This window comes from Antedon bifida, chromosome 7 (assembly GCF_963402885.1).
Source record: "Antedon bifida chromosome 7, ecAntBifi1.1, whole genome shotgun sequence".
Lineage (NCBI taxonomy): Eukaryota > Metazoa > Echinodermata > Crinoidea > Comatulida > Antedonidae > Antedon > Antedon bifida.
The window spans coordinates 12,557,004-12,575,086 of record NC_136232.1 but is presented as its reverse complement, the minus strand read 5'-3'; the positions used below and the strand labels follow the sequence as shown (position 1 = coordinate 12,575,086).

Sequence of the window (18,083 nt, the reverse complement as noted above, 5' to 3'; positions counted from 1 at the left end):
GCTTCTTTTGGCAGTGCATCTTCGTACTTCTTTTGGCAGCGCATCTTCTTGCTTCTTTAGTGCATCTTCTTGCTTCTTTTGGCAGCACATTTCTTGCTTTTTTTGGCAGCACATTTCTTGCTTCTTTTGGCAGCGCATCTTCGTGCTTCTTTTGGCAGCGCATCTTCTTGCTTATTTTGGCAGTGCATCTTCTTGCTTCTTTTGGCAGCACATCTTCTTGCTTCTTTTGGCAGCGCATCTTCTTGCTTCTTTTGACAGCGCATCTTGCTTCGTTTGGCAGCACATTTCTTGCTTCTTTTGGCAGGACATCTTGCTTTTTTTGGCAGTGCATCTTCTTGCTTCTTTTGGCAGAACATCTTCTTGCTTCTTTTGGCAGCGCATCTTCTTGCTTCTTTTGGCAGCACATCTTCTTGCTTCTTTTGGCAGAACATCTTCTTGCTTCTTTTGGCAGTGCATCTTCTTGCTACTTTTGGCAGTGCATCTTCTTGCTTCTTTTAGCAGCTAAAGCTTGGTTCCCACTAGAACGTAATGCAAGGACGTAAACGCAACGCAAGCGTTTTAACCAATGACAAGCGAAGTTATAGACAGTTAGCAATCACAAGCGAATAAGCCATCGCTTGTGATTGGTCAATTCACTTGCGTTGCGTTACGTCCTTGCGCTGCGTCGCTAGTGGGAACCACGCTTTACAGTATGTCTTAACCTTCCTTTAGGTCACATTTGATCCATTTCCATGTTTTTAATGTACTGATATGTTAATAACTTTGTTCCTAAAATATGATTTTCAATTGGGCAATTACTAACGGCTGATTAGTGAGCGCCATATGTACAATATTTCTAGGCCAATTAACTATTCAACCAAAAATACCATTGTTTAATTTATTATGTGATCGATCAATGGTATATGAATGTATATATAGGTCAGGGGATATAGATACTTTTGTGTTTAATCTGAAAACTGTATGTGCATAAATCATATTAGCTAATATATGCTGAAAGTTACAAAATGTATCAGGTGCAATGTATGTATGATTATATTAGTTTTTGAAATTTTAAACTTTTTTCACATTTTATTCTATACTTGCCTTTCTAAACTATCGAAAATAGAGATTAAAAATTGCCAATAAATATATTCAAATTCAACAATTGTAGTATTTTTTGTATGTTTTATAATGTTTTGTCTAACTACTATAATTATTCAAATATTATATATTTTATTTTCAGAAACTCCACCATCTGTTCATAGGAAAGCCTCGTTTTTCTCCTTGTTCGGCCGAAGAGCAAGAAGCCAAACACAGCCACAATGCCAAAAAGGTGAACAAATTTACTCTAAAGTTTTAATCTATTTTTTCTGGTTTTGTATTTTGAGCACTTTTGTTCCGTCCAACAAGCAGATTATTATATAGTACTTGGACTTGATGTTACATTTCATCTCAATAACATGTCCCATGTCATTTCCAACAACCAGTTATCTACATTATTTATAATAGTGTGACTGTTTGAACTATAACTGGGGTAACCCCATTACTCATCACAAAAGGGAAGACAAGTACACAAGACACAACTATGCTAAAGTAATAAAATACATTTAAATAAAGAACACACTGTAATACCAGAATGAAATTGTTTGGTTTAGATAATTTTTTTTTATTATCATTAAATGAACGTCACTGTAGCGTCAATGTTCGGTTAATGTTGTACATTAAACATACTTGTTTTCAAGTTTCAAGCTTATTACGTCATCAGCGTATAGGTAGATTATCCTTCATAAAATGTTGTCTACTTTCATACTATGGAGTAATGTTTTGTCAATTATTAACAAGAATACTAAGCTACCATACGCATGTAGTTCAACATAGGAATAACAAAATAAACAATTACAGCTGTCAAATTATAATATAATCTCTCATTCTGCCTTGTTTTCATGAAATAATGTTTGAAATATCTTTTTGTCAGCTTTTAATGTGTAACGGCAAAACTTCTGTAAAAAAAGTACATCCTATGAGAAATAACATAACTTCTTTCATGGCTTAGTAAAATCACATACAGTAATTATATAAATACCACCTTGAGAAGTCAATAAGTGTAATGTAAAACTGTCTTTAATACTTCCCACTAGAGACGCAACACAAGGATGTAACGTAAGTGATTTGACCAATCACAAGTGATAGATTATTCAAACTTTCACATGTCATTGGTGAACTTGCTGGTGTTGATCGAATCTACATCTTTGTTTTGCATCTCTAGTGGGAACCAAGATTTAAAAATGAGTAAACTTAAAGATTCATCTGCTGTAGATGAACACCTGAGTAGAATCTTGATTGGACAATATTAGGTCACATGGCATTTGTTTTGTTAATATTCCACAAACGAGTGTGACAATAGAAAACTTTTGTGGTAATATCACATTTTGATTTGCATACAGTACTGTTTCTGAGCATCTGCAGATATCTGATTCAGTGATAAAAATGCTATAAGAAATTTTGTTATTAGTAAATTGTTTATTACTTTAGTATTTACTATAATTATTTTAAAAATTCCATCCACTGCAGACAACACTATTTTCTATTTACAATCTGACACCAAAGTACATACACGGTTCACCATTGAGCAGAAGTAGATTTTTTGTTATATAAATTCATCCATGGTAGAAAGCATATCCACTGTTATAAATTTCTACGAGAATAGTAAACAATAGTGAATTTGACTAATTAAATTAAACAAATTAGTGGAAGTGTATTGTATATGTAAACATGTCACCATTAAGTAGAGCAATGATTCTCCTAGGCATGTTATTTATGCTCTCTTTCATCTAATTTACCTTGTTAATTATATCTGATCAATTTCATTGAAGGTAACGCATGGTTGATGAGCACTTTGGTCTATGATACAAAATGTCAACAATTGTTTGTGTTTCTTCTGATGGGCTCTCTAGGGTGCTTGTTTGAGTGGGCTTTATGAAATTATTAGTTCGGAAACACAACATTAGAGAAATTTGAAAAACTTGTTTTTAAATTAAACAATTTATAACAGTAAACAAACCCTATAAGAATTGTGCATAATTTATTACAGTACAAATTGTTTTTGTGTATAAATTTGATATATAGAAAAATATTGACATCTCTGAGGATTTGAGAACATTGAATCCAAAATGGTATGTTCAGCCTCACATCATATTTGTTTCTTGTGTGTACGGAAATCGGTTAGCATTTAATTAAGTCAATGTGCAGAAACAATGATCAAAATGTCTTATGATTAGTAGTAGTTTTGTCATTACTGAGCTGACACTTACCAGTGCAAAAGTTTACATCATAGGCATATTTACTGTTTTTTAATTTATAAACTATTACCTTCAACTTTACTGGGTTTTTGTACTGTTTTTCTGTCAAACAATATGTACGTCACATACATAATTCTACCTTAATGCTGTGAACCTGGTCACAGTGTGTTTTCTATATGCCTATGAATTTTCTATACGCCGATATTATACCATCATATACTGTGGTAAAATAAGTATATGCTGTCTTGTTTTCTTCTATTTCTCCATGATTTTACAGTAATTTAATAAGTATCAAATTTCAAATACAATCTAATGCTGATTTTCATAATAGATGTTCATTCTGTAGAACTGCTTTATTTTTGCTGTTATTTGGTCACTTTGATGATTATGTATGGTGTTGTGTTACATTGCCAATAGTAGGATAGTTATATCAAATGGGTTATAAGCTAGGCCATATAGATTGTAATTAAACTTGATACTCAGTACATTAATATTAGTGAAAGAGGCCCTCCATCTTGAAATTAAGTTTTAAAAAAAATCTAATTATGGAAGCATGGATCTAAAAATGTTATGTTTATAGATATTTATATTATCTTGTAGATTCAATCTTATGCAACCTTGTAGATTCAAACAATCTTTGGGATTCAATCTTGGTGATTCAATCTTATGGAATTTAATCTTGTGGATTCAATCTTGTAAACTGAATCTTATAGATTAAAACTTTTGGATTCAATCTTGTAGATTAAAACGTTTGGGTTAAATCTTGTAGATTAAACTTTTGTTTTAGATTGGATTCACAAGATTGAATCCAATCTTTTGGAATTTAATCTTGTGGATTCAATCGTGTAAATTTAATCTTGTAGATTCAATCTTTTGGATTCAATCCTGTTAATTTAATCTTGAAAATGAAATCTTGTAGATTCAATCTAGTAGACTCAAACTTGCAAATCATGTATATTCAAGTTTGTAGATTCAATCTTATGGATTCAATCCAATGTAATCTTTAAAATGCAATCCTTTTATTTTCTAGTCTATTTGTTGTAGATAATTACTTTACACAAAAAATTCAGCAGAACGTTCAGCTGTTCAACTCCTGTGTTTTGAACTCTGGAGTAGTGTTTGATTTTATCTTTCACACCAAAACACTGGGGTCTCAACTCCGGAGTTTTGTTTTGGTGTGAAAGGGGTATATGACTCAAGGAACGTATTTCAAAATAGAATACTATAAACATTTATTTGAAGTACAGTATTCTACACTGAATAAAAATTGTAAAAAAGTACTGTACTCCATTTTAAAGGGAGATGTACAGTATCATGTGATAAAGCAAATTATTTTGATCCAATCAAATCCTCTGTAGATGAGTGAGTACAGTATTTTATTGTGCAGGCTAAAACATTGAACACGGTATGTGAATCGCCATTTGCATGGTATCAAGGGATTAAAAAATCTTGAATGCCATTCAGAGCTGCTATATACAAATTCACATTAGCATTCTGCGCACTCGACATACTGATAATTATTATTCAGAAAGCCTTTTCCATTATTGATTAAACAGGATTTGATCGGTTCAACCCATGGTTTTTTCCGTCTGTTTATCGAAAGCAGTTCATAGCAGATCACGTTACCGTGGAAATGAAATAATATGGAAATCTAACACTATGTTTCATGGGATCGAATGTTTCGTTATTTGCACTTTATGTTTAACATTACGATGAAGAACAACACAACATGAGTAATTCCTAGCATAGTATTGGCCAAAATATATTGTCGGAATTTCTCATTCATGTAAAAATTCTCACCAAAAATCACTTTGAATTCATGAAAAACAACATATTTCTTATGTGGACTAAATTTGAACCAGTTCAGTTGTAAACTGTTTCCCAAAAATTATCCATAATTTTTAAAGATAATCAATATCTTCCATATTAATATTGAGCAATGTTATTGTATATAATTAATAGTTGTACAGTCTCTATCCTGAAATACCTATTTATTATTTTAATATTTTATACAAAATTTGAATATACACACGTAACTATGACATACATTTCATGAGGTACTCTCAACTCAATGACCTAAAAAGAAGAAAACAAAGAGTCTTGAAAATTGATCATTAATTTGGATGCTTCTTAACAGCTCTTAATAACTCATTGAATACCTCATCGAGTCTGGCTTAGACACATTTCCTGGGTCTTAACATAGAAATAATTAAGCTGTTACCACGCACGCACGCATTAAAACACATCAAATCCATGCGGACTAGACACGATGAACAAACAGAAGGATTAACGACCTCAAAGTATCAGTTTCTATCATCGTCACCTAATTATTTTCATTACACATCACTGACCAGTCACCTGGTCATCTTTAAAGTAGTGATCAATATCGGTCATTTCTGGACATTTACCTGGAAATATTGATCCCTTGTCCGAATTGCTATATCTTCCTTCTTCTCTATTAGGCTTAAAGGCATTCAGCAAGATTATTTTTAGTTTAAAATATGTAAATAATAAGTTTTCCATACAATTTAAACATTTGGTTTCATTGTATTGTTAATTGACTAATAATTAGCAATATGCCTATGTTGCACTTTTAGGAGAATCTTTTGACACCAATTGGGCGTAAATACATAAAATAGAGCTCATTAGCTGAGTGCGATTTTGTTTTATGCAAGTGCAATTCTGTTGAAATATAACTTAAATATTACTTATATTTATGATTATTGAATTATTTTTTCTTTTAATAGGCCTATATAAACCAATTTATGTTATGTTATGTTATGCATATCCCCTCATATAGTCATAAAAAACGGTCATGCACCAACTTTTGGTAGATGTGACAAATGTGTTATCATGTGTGTTTTTGTGCAAATTTGTGGATGACCATATCACATGTCTGGACCATCAAATTGTATTTTAATGAACTTCATTCCAAAGTAGTCTTAATATGAGAAGTGAAATTTATATTTTTCAGATACATTCCGTGCAAATGAGAGTACAATGACTGAAGCAGATATATTGAAACTGCTAAATGATGTCAAGGAAGGTCGACTGTCACAAGAGGATGCTTGGGAAAAGGTATAAAGTTCAAATAATCTTTGCACATTCTTATTACTGTATCAAGTGTAGGCCTTCTGTACCCACATGATTCAATTAGGGGCTTACCTTTAACCTTGATGACCTAACTCATTCATTCTTATACTAAGTTGCACCCACCTACCAAGTTTGAAGACTGGAATAAAGCCGGAAAGACACGTAAAGATTTGGTAAAATATAGTAAGATGTAGATGTAGTGCTATAGTTCAGACGAAGCTGATAACTATAGCGGTTATCATGATTAACTTAAGTTACGTTTTGTCCAATGTGCTTGATCTGATCTCTTTTGCTGGATTTACTATTAGATATTTATTCATGGAATCATTGTTGCCAGTAGGTTTTGAACCAACCCCCCTTTTCTTTTTAAGTGCCCTTTTTAAAACTAAAGACCAGCAGTGGAATAATAGTACAATGCCTGAACTAAAATAGCCTAGATCGTGCCAATTGTTTCCCCTTTTATCAAGCTTAACGTGTTATATTATTACGATATATCCAATCGAGATACGCATAGTTTGGAACCTTTCGTACCAATACTCATGTTGTTTTCGTTAGGGCACCTTCTAATTCCTTTGTTTAGGCTAGCGATTTTCTATGAAACATATGCCCTATACATTTTTTTAATGGAAACATGCACTCATTAATTCTGGGCAATCGTTGCTTCATGCAACAGAGAGGACAAAAACACCCCTTACATCCTTAGTAAGTAATATTTGTAATCGTATATATTATGATAAATATGTGGTTGAATAAACTTGACCAGAAATGAATAATACTTTGATTACAGCCTTTCAGGATAGGTTTATTTATATTCACGTCATGCTCCAGATTGTGAACTATTAAAAGCGTAAACATTTCAAGACGTATTAACGATTTTTCGAACTTTAATTTGAGAGCGACGTCCATTATGCTTATCATTATTAATAAACCGCTCACTCATTCATCTGTATTTCGTCCATTGTACCTCAGGGAAACTCTTATATCAACTTTTTTTATGTCCAGTGAAGATTCATTTTGTTTAATTAGTTGAGATGTCCAAGGGTTATTTACACATTCCATCTATTTACTCGTAATCCGTCTTTGTCACAATTGCCTGATTTTGCCAATATGTTGTTCAATTAACCAATCAGAACTGATGTTACATTGATAAATGATTCCATGATTTTTATTCATCAACAATCCTCTGTCCGTCTGTTTATATGATCTTACATACATCTGAAATGAAGAGGGCACTGTTTACAACTGGTAACAGAGCTGTATATAGTTAAGGAGTTATAACATTTGGAAGATGAGATGCTGTTTGACAAAAAATGAAGACGTCTGTGCACCTCCAACAGTTGTCAAATTCTTGTGATAGAAGACTTTTGCTCAATTTTGCTATTTTCATACACTTTTCAATCAATTAAACAATTGTCTTCAACACTTGATGTCATGATGTGATTTATTATTCAAATAATAATGATTGACATAACTAATAAGTCAAGTTCCCAGAGCTGGATGTCGCATGAACAATTTATTAATCATCATTGTCAAATGTATAATTAAGTTTAAGAAAATATATGAAAAAGTAAAGCTGTATGTTGCTTTTTGATGGAAATGAAACCACATGCCTGGTATGGATATTCACAGAACTGAATGTAATCTTTTTATATACATCTGTGAATATATGAGTGCATTACATACCTGTATGTTTGTAAACAACATTGCAAACACAAAAATAATACTAATCCACATTCTCATTTCATTTGTACTAATGCGTGTTTTAATCAATCTCTTTTTTTAGATGAAGTCCCATGAAGATCGACAAAAACCAGTAGAAGAATTACTCTACAGTGTAGATGAAGTATGCATTCAAACATATAAACATATATGTTAGATAATTTGTCCATCATTAAATCATGCCATCTATATTTGGTAGTGCCCAAAATACTGCCCTCTATATCTGACCAATATTTAATTTGTCCAAATTGGTGCCTCTGTTCTGTCAACTTTTTGATCCTTAAAGTGGGTTTCTCAACATACAATTGTTAGGATAAGAGAGAATTTGGAATCTGTTTTTGTGAAATTTTATGGTTGGAGATGATTGAGATAATTAATGGGATAAAAAATGTGGATAACAATTGGATAAACTTCTTTAATCTAGGCCTATTTTCCTTTATTTATTTTTTCCAGATGGATTGCCAGAGTTCATATAAACCAGGGAAGCAGAAGAAAAAGAAAGCTGATGAGCCTGGATTTATTATGTTAAATCAAGGTTTGTAGAGTGTTCTATGTATTTCTAATTTAAAAATCTTGTGTGTGTCCCCAAAAGATATAAAAAATAGGCCATAATGTAGTTTTAAAAAGTTAATCACTTCCATAAAATAAAAATAAACTTAAACTTGAGAAGAAATTCTTTTTCGTTTAGAGTTGTACTTTTGTGGAATGGTCTTTCTGACTATGTTGTTTCTGCTAGTTCTTTAAATTTGTTTAAAAATAGGCTAAACGAGGCTTGGGTAAACCATCCATTAAAGTTCACATCGTTTGTACAATATGTCATGATAACTGCGAGAGGCTTATAAGCAATTTTGCTTCGTCTCAATTTCCCTCTATTCATACGACTATGAGGGATTACAAGTAAACAAGTAAACAAGTAAAAATGTTTTCACTTATAAAAGGACAAGATAAACAGTTATAAATTAAACCAAAATCCCATTGGCTACCAGCCAAGTTGACTGGTTTTTTTTTAATAGTTTTTCAGTATTAATTTCCTTTTTTGTATTCAATTTTTGGTCAAATTGAAATAAATATGTGACATAAAATGGCATATTTCATAAAGTAGAAGAAAAATCTATTTGCAATTTGATTGAAAGTGTATTTCAATTATTCACAGATCATTTCCATGTCATAACAAAAAAGTATGATGATCCAGCAAATTAATAATGATTTTATGTAGAGGGTGCTATTACTATTTTTTATTTTGTGTGTGATACCATAGTTATACCATGGACCTATAAATTAGTAATTTATAGGTCCATGATTATACATACTGTAGTAAAGTAGAATTCTAGATTAATTAGAGCATTACTCACGTTTATTTCAATTATTCACAGATCATTTCCGTGGAACACCGAAACATGAGTATGATGAGCCAGCAAATAATGATTATATGACACGGATCTATACTCAAGTTCAACCAAATGGTACCAGTGAGAATGGATATTACACTGTGAGAACAAACAACTCGCCCAGTAACATGGATGACAGCGTTTCATCCACTTTTGAAAACCTTGATTTAAACTCAGAACTTATAATGACAAACAATTACAGCACGTGGACAAGTGCAATGAGATCAGAACGTTCACGAATGCGGTCCGAGTCACCCTCTGCAAAGGAGTCGTTGAATCATAGAAGAGCGATGTCTACAGGAGGTGGGATGTCAGATAGTTCTCCAGTGTATCAAAAGGAAGGAAAACACTCTCGTTCTGTACGAACACAGGTAAAAATAAATGTAATGATTTTTTTATCAATCCTGTTTCATGAAAACTCCACTCTTATAGACTTGTTTAACAATTTTTTTTATGCATATGGAAACATACTCCCATAATGTAGATAGTAATTAGCGCAAAGTTGTGTCTTGACGTCCTTACCAGGTACCCATTTTTACTGGGTGCAAAGAGAGGCAAACATAGTGTCTTGCTTAAGGATACAAGAAATGCGACGAGCGTTCAAAACAACAATCTTACTATCCATTCTTTCATTCATCAATCATAACATTGTAGGTCTCCATTTCATATCACACCATCAACATATATCATTTATTTCGTTTGTAGAGGAGTCTAGAAGAAGGGTCATCTAATACCCGAAGGTCATCTGGAATTGAGGTTTGTAGGAATAATGGAATACTTTCTCTGGGTTCTTTTAAGTTCACACAAGGAACTTCCATCTTCTCTAAAACTCTGTCTACACTATCAAACTTTATGTGACAAAAAATGTGATCTGCCCATATATGGGCATGATGTCATATCACTACCATATTTGGGCACATTACACTTTTTGGCAAACTAGTTTTTATCACTTCTTATTGATTGCTTGATTAATTTATTGTTTTGATTTTTTAGAAATCTGGAGGTGTCTTAAAAAAATTGAAAAGGAAGATATCAAACAGTGGTGTGAAACACACTGAGGTAAGAAAATTAATATATATTTATATTTTTGCAAATACTATTTTAAAAAATAACACAATATTTATTTAAAAGCTTCAGATGTTTAAAATGTTTTGATTTTATTGCTTTTTGTCAAGATGTTATTTTTAAGAATGTTTCTTTAAAAAAACAACAGTGCACCCTCTTGGGCTGGCGTTGTTTGTTCGTTTTTGATTCCATGTTGTTGTATTGAGTTATTATTAAGAGTCATTAAAATACATAATTTGCATTAAATAGGTCTATGTGTGATCTGTAGAGTTGTGGCATATAAACAAACCAATTTAAAGCGGGTCTCATGGAAAGGATTTATTGCACATTAGAAAATGGAGATAAACTTCTATTATAAAATGAGTTATAATATTATAATAATTATTATAATAATAAATTGTTTAACTTTTTTATTTTTGTTTTCTTTAGCACAATAATAAAAATGGTCTAAATGACAAGCAAGGGTCGCATGAAAGTTTGTTGAGCTCTACTAGTGGCAGTAGTAATAGCAGTGTTACAATGTCAGGTATGAGTAACCAAGTTAAAAGCAACATTCAAAATCAATTTTAATTATTATCAATAACCAAAAAAGCAACATTGTATTATTGATTTAAGAACTGAATTGCCAACAGCAGCAATGAAATTACCAAAAACATCAACAGAAACAACATAACAATATTGGCCAAGTAAACATCAACAAAGTTATATCTTTTCCAAATCACTCAAGCTAAATACATATACGAACTGCATCCTTAGTTCACAACCTTACTGTGTGATATCGTATCAAACACTTACCAACTTTAGTTCATAACCTTGGTGTGTGATATCTTTTATCAAACACTCATATTTCACCAACATAAAAGTTCTATCTGCAAATCGTCAAATTGATATTTTCAAAATATTACCATTGTAGAATCAGACAGAGAGGCCCCCTTGACAACAATTCAGCTAAGACTCTTGTTTATGATTTTTTTCAACAAATCTTGATTACTGTAATTCTCTTCTTTATCAACTAACGTCTTCTCCGGCTCCAAAAAATACAAATTTGGCTGCCTGTGTGTGTACACTTTTTACACCACGCTTATCACTCCGGTTATCATTGACCTTTATTGTCTCCCCATTTAACAAATTGTATTATTATCTTGTTTTAACGTTTATAAGCTTATTTTTTCCCGTCATCCAACTTGTTCCTCAATTAGTTCCATATTGTTGCCTTCGCTCATCTGACAAATCATTACTATCTGTTCCTTTTTTCTGCACTAAGAGGGTGAATTCATGTTTTTCTTTGTTGTCCTCTCTTTGAACCTTTTGCCAAACATTCACCCACTTTGATTCACCTAAACTTTAGGACCATCTTTTTTTTTAATTGGTACAATTAAATATAAATTATTACTAAGTAAATACAAATTAACAACATCCAAATATACGTACATCTACAAGAATAATCTCAGAAAAATCTCAACAGTAAAAACATTAACATCAACTGTATTCTAGCCTTGTTTTTCAAATTCCCCTTTTCTAAAGTTCAATAATAATTTGTTTGTAAATATTCCTTCCTAACTTTCATTTTCAGCTCAAGAAAGTAAACTATTGCCAATTGAGTCATCACCAGAGGAAGATGAAGAGGAAGGCATGTCTGAGTACACTGGACCATTCTGTGGAAAGGCTCGAGTCATTCAAGATTTCTGCCCAAGCCCTTATGCCAAGAATTCTCTGAAACTTCAAGTAAGTACAGAAACTTAGTTTTAGGTAACTGAAAGGAACTAGTTGCACAAGGGCACTTTTTTTAAACTTTCAAGCAATTGAATGGAATTGGCACCAGTGTGTGGGTGCTTATGTTCACAATGGAACTGATTGTAACTAGTAGTGGTTACCATACTGCGCGCATGACAAGATTCATAGTTTTGTGCGTGAGTGCTTATAACGTAACACCGATCGTTACTGGTCATGGACACTCACATGTGATTTGATTAAAAGTTTTCAGTTTTTGTCCAGTTCCTTTCAGTTTTGGAAAAGAAGAACAGGTCAGTTGCATTGAGTTGGTTGAATTAAAAGTTTCTTTGAGTTTTGTGTCGACGTAAAGCCCACCTTAAGCTTTTTCACTTTAATATTTCTGTGAACTTTGTGGAAAATTCATCATCTTTTTACTAGGTTCTTGCAAACCTTTGATGGGCAATGTTCAGGCCAGAAGTTACTGCAATCAATTAATTAATTATTAAGAATTATTTTATTTGTTTACCTTTTTCCAAATAATTTTACAGAAAGGAACAAGTTTAATACTGAACAGACGTTTAGGGAATATCCTTTAGTATTTTTTAAGTTTAGAATTTCATTGATATTTTCAATCTGTTTCATTTTTTTACTTTGGTTTTTGTTATCCGATAAAATTGTACCTTATTTTTTATTTTAGGCAGCCCTTCACAAGTTTTCACTTTTTGGGTTTCGCCGCTCTTATTTATAATTTATAATTCATCACAATCTTTGTACATAAAAAAGAAAAGAGAAATGTTGTAATGTATATACCATTTTGATATTTTATTGCGTCCAGTATATCACCTAAGTAAATAATGAATACAATGCTCCTAGTTCTAACCAATAACAAGTCCTTATTAGAAGAACTAAATAAATTGGTGTACAGTATGTTTGTATTATCTTTGATAAGATGAAAAGAATAGTAATGTCGCCCTCTACTAGTATTTCAACTATGTTTCCTCTTCATTGTGGCACTGATGTATAGTTACACTATTTTCACTACATCATACAGTACAGTACGTTCCCCCACTTCGAGAAGAGCAAGACAGGACTTAATTGTCCTGTTTAATTGTCTTAATTCTAAGTTTAATTGTTGTTTCGTTGTCTTACTTTTATGTACCTGTTCATAATCTTCATTGTAAACCCTTTCTGATCATGTCAAATTTTCTTGTCTTGTTTGTAAAAATGATGTTTTGATGTGATAGACTATAATATTCAATATGTTGATTGTGGAACTTACGACAATGAATATTTTGGAGTAGATTAGAAGAGCCTTAATATTTTATAAAGGATTTGTGTCATTAGGTCTCTTTGTTCTCTTGGGTGCATATTGTTCTGGTGTTTTTGGATTTATCTCTAAACTAAAATGTCGAAAATCATTTTTGTAGTATGTCACTGGACAAGGGATAATTGCCCGAATCCTTCCCTGGTTGTAGGCCCGATTAGGTTATGGCCACCTGAAATGTTTTAATTGACATACAGTACTAGAGAAAGGTGTCTTTCTGGACCTCTTTGAAATATAACATAGCCTACAAAAGCCTCAGTAAATGACAATTAGTTAATGTTTATAATAATAATAATAAAAACTTTATTTAATAAAAGTTTAATATAATAAATTTGATAATAGACAAAATAAATAGGGAGAAGTAAACACATTTCTTTTATTTTTGTAAATTCATTACAAACTGTGTCCTTAAAAACAGAAAGATAATTTAAAATTGAGTAAGAAATTGCTTCATTTATTAGAGGAATATGAGGTTTTACAGTAACACATTGCAATTTACGATATTTTTAGACAATGTAATAATTGTTGTTAATGACACATCAGGTTATCTGTACTTTATAGATTTCATTAGAATCCTCTTTACTTTGATATCCATTATAACCACACTGTATAAATAATTTAAGTCTAATGAATGGAGATTGTGATTTATAATAAATTAATACAGTAATGAATATTTAATCTAGATGATAATTATTACTGCTTTAGTGTCTTGATCACAATTGTATTGAATTACCCTTTAAATTAGATGCTACGTTTTATTGATATCAAAGTAAGGGAAATCCTGATACATTTCAAGAATGATATACATAATTTAGAAACTTGAAACAGAAGAAAAGTGGATTGTTACAGATAAGAAAGAATAGGACCAGCAACAAAGTGCATTATGGGCACAAAATTGTATACATGCTTACAAAATTCTCTGCAATAGAACTATAGAATTGCTACCATGCAATAGAACTCTGTTTAATAGAAATAATACTGAACAGCATGTGAGATTAAAATTAACCAATCAAATGTAAGGATACACATTTATGTAATATTTACATTTATATATCACATTTTTATAATAAAATTATAATCAGCGCCGCTTTATGTCAATTATCGAATGAAAATGTCAACTGTCTCTTAAACTTACTGCCTAATTGTCAACGTAATGTCATTTCCAAATTTGTAATGTCATTACAGTGTCGATGTTTCAGTATCTGAATAACGTTCACTCAGTAGGCCTATATGTGAAAGAAATTAATGATTCATGCGGCACTACATAACATTACGGTGCAATTGAGAAAGGCAGGTGCTCAGGAGGTTAAATGCCCTAATGAATTAAATGATGGAATGTACTATCTTAAACATTAATGTTATCTAAAGTTTCTCACATACTAATATAACAGCACATCAGCATGTTGTTGTTAGTAAAGATGTACAGAAGACTACAACTTCTGAAGGAGGAGGTAATGACAAGTAAAGCAACTTGTTTTTTTCCCAAACAGAAAAAAAAAACCCATTTATTTCTCAATTTACTTCAATTTCAAGATGTATTGTCCCCCAAAAACATGAAAAATGAAGATTAATTAAATCAGACTTTGAATATGTTATTTTGTAGTTTTAATAAAGTTAATCACTTCCATAGAAAAAAAATAATTATGTTTTCACTTATAAATTGACAAAATAAATGGTTAAATTCAACCAAAAACCCACTGGCTGGCAGCCAATTTTTTGCTTTAAATTACAGTTTTTTCAGGTAAATACATTTTTTTCCGATTTCAGGGGGACAATACATCTTTAAATACAGACAATACATAAATATCAATCAGCACCTAAATAATAGCATCGTGTGGCTAACATAAGCATCATTCATTTTTGTTCTTCTCTTTAAAACATGTTTTTTTTTCCTTCTTTTCTTTTTTTGACCATAGAACTTTATCAGCAGCAAATAATAAAATGATTCTATTGCATATATTTGACTTAATTCTACATATATACTTCTTTCACTTTTTTGTTCTTTTTTTTTGTATTGTTCTTCCCTCTCTTCTTTCTTTTATTTTATTTACTTTTGTTTCCTAGCAACTTGCATAAGGGCAGCTGACATGTCTAAAACTTTAAACACGAAAACAATTGCATTCACTTTTATTTAATTTTTTACTTTTTTTTACAAATATACATACAGTTTTTTTTCTGCCCATGTGGGTGTAGGTATCAAGTTCAACTTGTGTCATGAAATTGATATATACAGAATTTTATTCCAAAAAGTATTAGGTAATAAGATTCATAGTGAAGATAGCCAATCAGCTCAGTCAATAAAACAATTAAAAATCATTACTAAAATGATTATAAAATTCCATTATGATTATGGCTATTGGCCGACAAAACGTAGGCAAATTATAAAATGCAATTAAATTAATACACAGCATGATTGCATTCCTTGTTATCAATCACCCCATTTATTGCATTTACCCTCCCCCAAAACACCACTTTAACTGCTCTCAGTCCAGTAAACTCAAAATGAGTCATCAGTAAATGTGTATATTATTCCCTGTAGCTACAGTAGAAATCTACTAACATAGCAATTTATATCTCTTTCAAGTCTAAATATCACTCTTGTGTGAAGGGAGGTTATCTACAAAAGTACCTTGGCACGCAATCAAATCAATTTCCTTTTTCAGAATTCATGATTTTTATTTATTCTTTAGTATTCCTAAGTTATTATCCATTGATTACGTTATTTCAAGGTTTATTCAAAAATATCATAATCGCAGCACAAGTCTGAATTTCAACAATATTTACAAATATAAAAATATAACTATTAATATGTAAAATTAAGTTATAAGACCATTTGAAACGTTATACATTTCGTATCATTATTTAATAATTTCACTATGTGTGGAATAGAACTCTGACTATATGCCGTTTGGTATGAACAATAGACGGATATAGCAAAGCAAGTTAGCATTTCTGAGGAGCATACAGCAATTCTCAAATCTGACAACAAGTCAGAATAGTAACAACTCTTAGTGCTCACTTGGCTCCAGAGTTTAAGGGGCCCAGAGCATGAGCAGCCCAATGTAACTACCCAGCGTTGGAGGGACCCTGAGTGCTAAACCAGGGGCCTCTTCCCCCTGCATTATGCCACTGGCAACGGGCTACAGAATTCATTTAATTTCAGTACTGACTTGGCAAAATTGTAACATGTTTAATGGTTTAACTGCATTATAGGTCTAGGCCTACTTAACTAAATTGGTTTCATTAGTTCTAATACATTTTGGATATTTTAAATGTGTATATTACAAAAATATATTACTCCATTTTTTTAATGAAATAATAATTATAGAGGTTATATATTATATAATAATTAAACAAAAAATTATGTAACAAATTGCATTATTCTAGTTTTTTTTCCCTTCACAGAGAGATGATATTATACAAATTATCAACAAACCTCCAAATGGGATTTGGCTTGGAATGCTAAATAATAAAGTTGGGACATTCAAGTTCATTTATGCTGAGATTATTGAGGAGAAACCGGTACTAGAGAAACACAAGGAAAGACGGAGAAGAAATGAGCAATTTGCGCAACCAATAAGTGTAGAATCAGTTCTAAAAAAGATTAATTGTGAGGTACATGTTTATGTTTCATTTTTCTTATTTCATATTTCTTTTGATGTTTTGATTTTCCTGTGGAAGAAATAGTAAACAGCTTTGAATCCTGATTCATGACAGTACCTTGCTGGGATTTTCATGTTGCAGTAACATTTAACATGCAATTCTTAATAAAATTGTTAATTCTTAATATATTTATGTTTTCCTTTTTAGCAATACTTAACAACATTCCAGCTAAATGGCTATGAAAGCATCGATTTATTCAAGAACCTTGACAAAGAGGATCTAAACCAGTTAAATATTTTAGACTCTCTTGACCAGGTCAAGATATTAACAGCTGTTAACTTATTGCAAGACTCAGATGGTAAGTAAAATAAAGAGAATCTAACAACAGTTTCACTCTGTTGATATTAAGATATTAATATCTATTAATTGGGCCTATACCTGTATGTATAACTATGACATCAATGCTAACTGAGAGACATCATAGGGTGTCTATAGTATGTTTGCTGCCCTCATGTTACTTTGTTGTTTTTTGTTTGTATTGGATTTATACTGATCTTATTATTCAATTTGTGTAACAATATGCTTATTACATGACTACATGACTGCAAAATATTTTGTGACAACATGTAATAAGTCAGAGATCAAACCCTGTTAAAACGTGTTACAAGGTGTAACAAATTATGCAGATGTGAAAAGGATATAGACGTGCTCCCTTTTTTAGTTTTTCTGACCAATAACAACATTTTTTTTAAATAGCCACTGCCCTATATTGAATACTTTAAATTACCATTTCATCAGCATTACTAAGATAGAAACAGTATTTTCCATCATACGAGTCTTTTAAAAAAAAGTTAGATTTAAATTAAATATAATAAAAAAGAATATTTTATACAGTACCAC

At 31.4% G+C, this 18,083-nt stretch overlaps 1 protein-coding gene across 2 annotated transcripts in view; it reads left to right on the top strand.

Moving 5' to 3' along the window:
* Positions 1-18,083, top strand: part of LOC144847796 (SAM and SH3 domain-containing protein 1-like) — a 72,041-nt gene that overhangs the window by 41,361 nt on the left and 12,597 nt on the right. For both annotated transcript variants that reach the window (XM_078704315.1, XM_078704316.1), the window contains exons 5-15: positions 1,223-1,312; positions 6,253-6,356; positions 8,155-8,214; positions 8,544-8,625; positions 9,464-9,849; positions 10,184-10,234; positions 10,472-10,537; positions 10,973-11,069; positions 12,117-12,268; positions 16,986-17,195; positions 17,391-17,541. In XM_078704315.1, the coding sequence (XP_078560441.1) occupies positions 1,223-1,312; positions 6,253-6,356; positions 8,155-8,214; positions 8,544-8,625; positions 9,464-9,849; positions 10,184-10,234; positions 10,472-10,537; positions 10,973-11,069; positions 12,117-12,268; positions 16,986-17,195; positions 17,391-17,541 (1,449 nt within the window). The remainder of the gene's footprint in view (positions 1-1,222; positions 1,313-6,252; positions 6,357-8,154; positions 8,215-8,543; positions 8,626-9,463; positions 9,850-10,183; positions 10,235-10,471; positions 10,538-10,972; positions 11,070-12,116; positions 12,269-16,985; positions 17,196-17,390; positions 17,542-18,083) is intronic.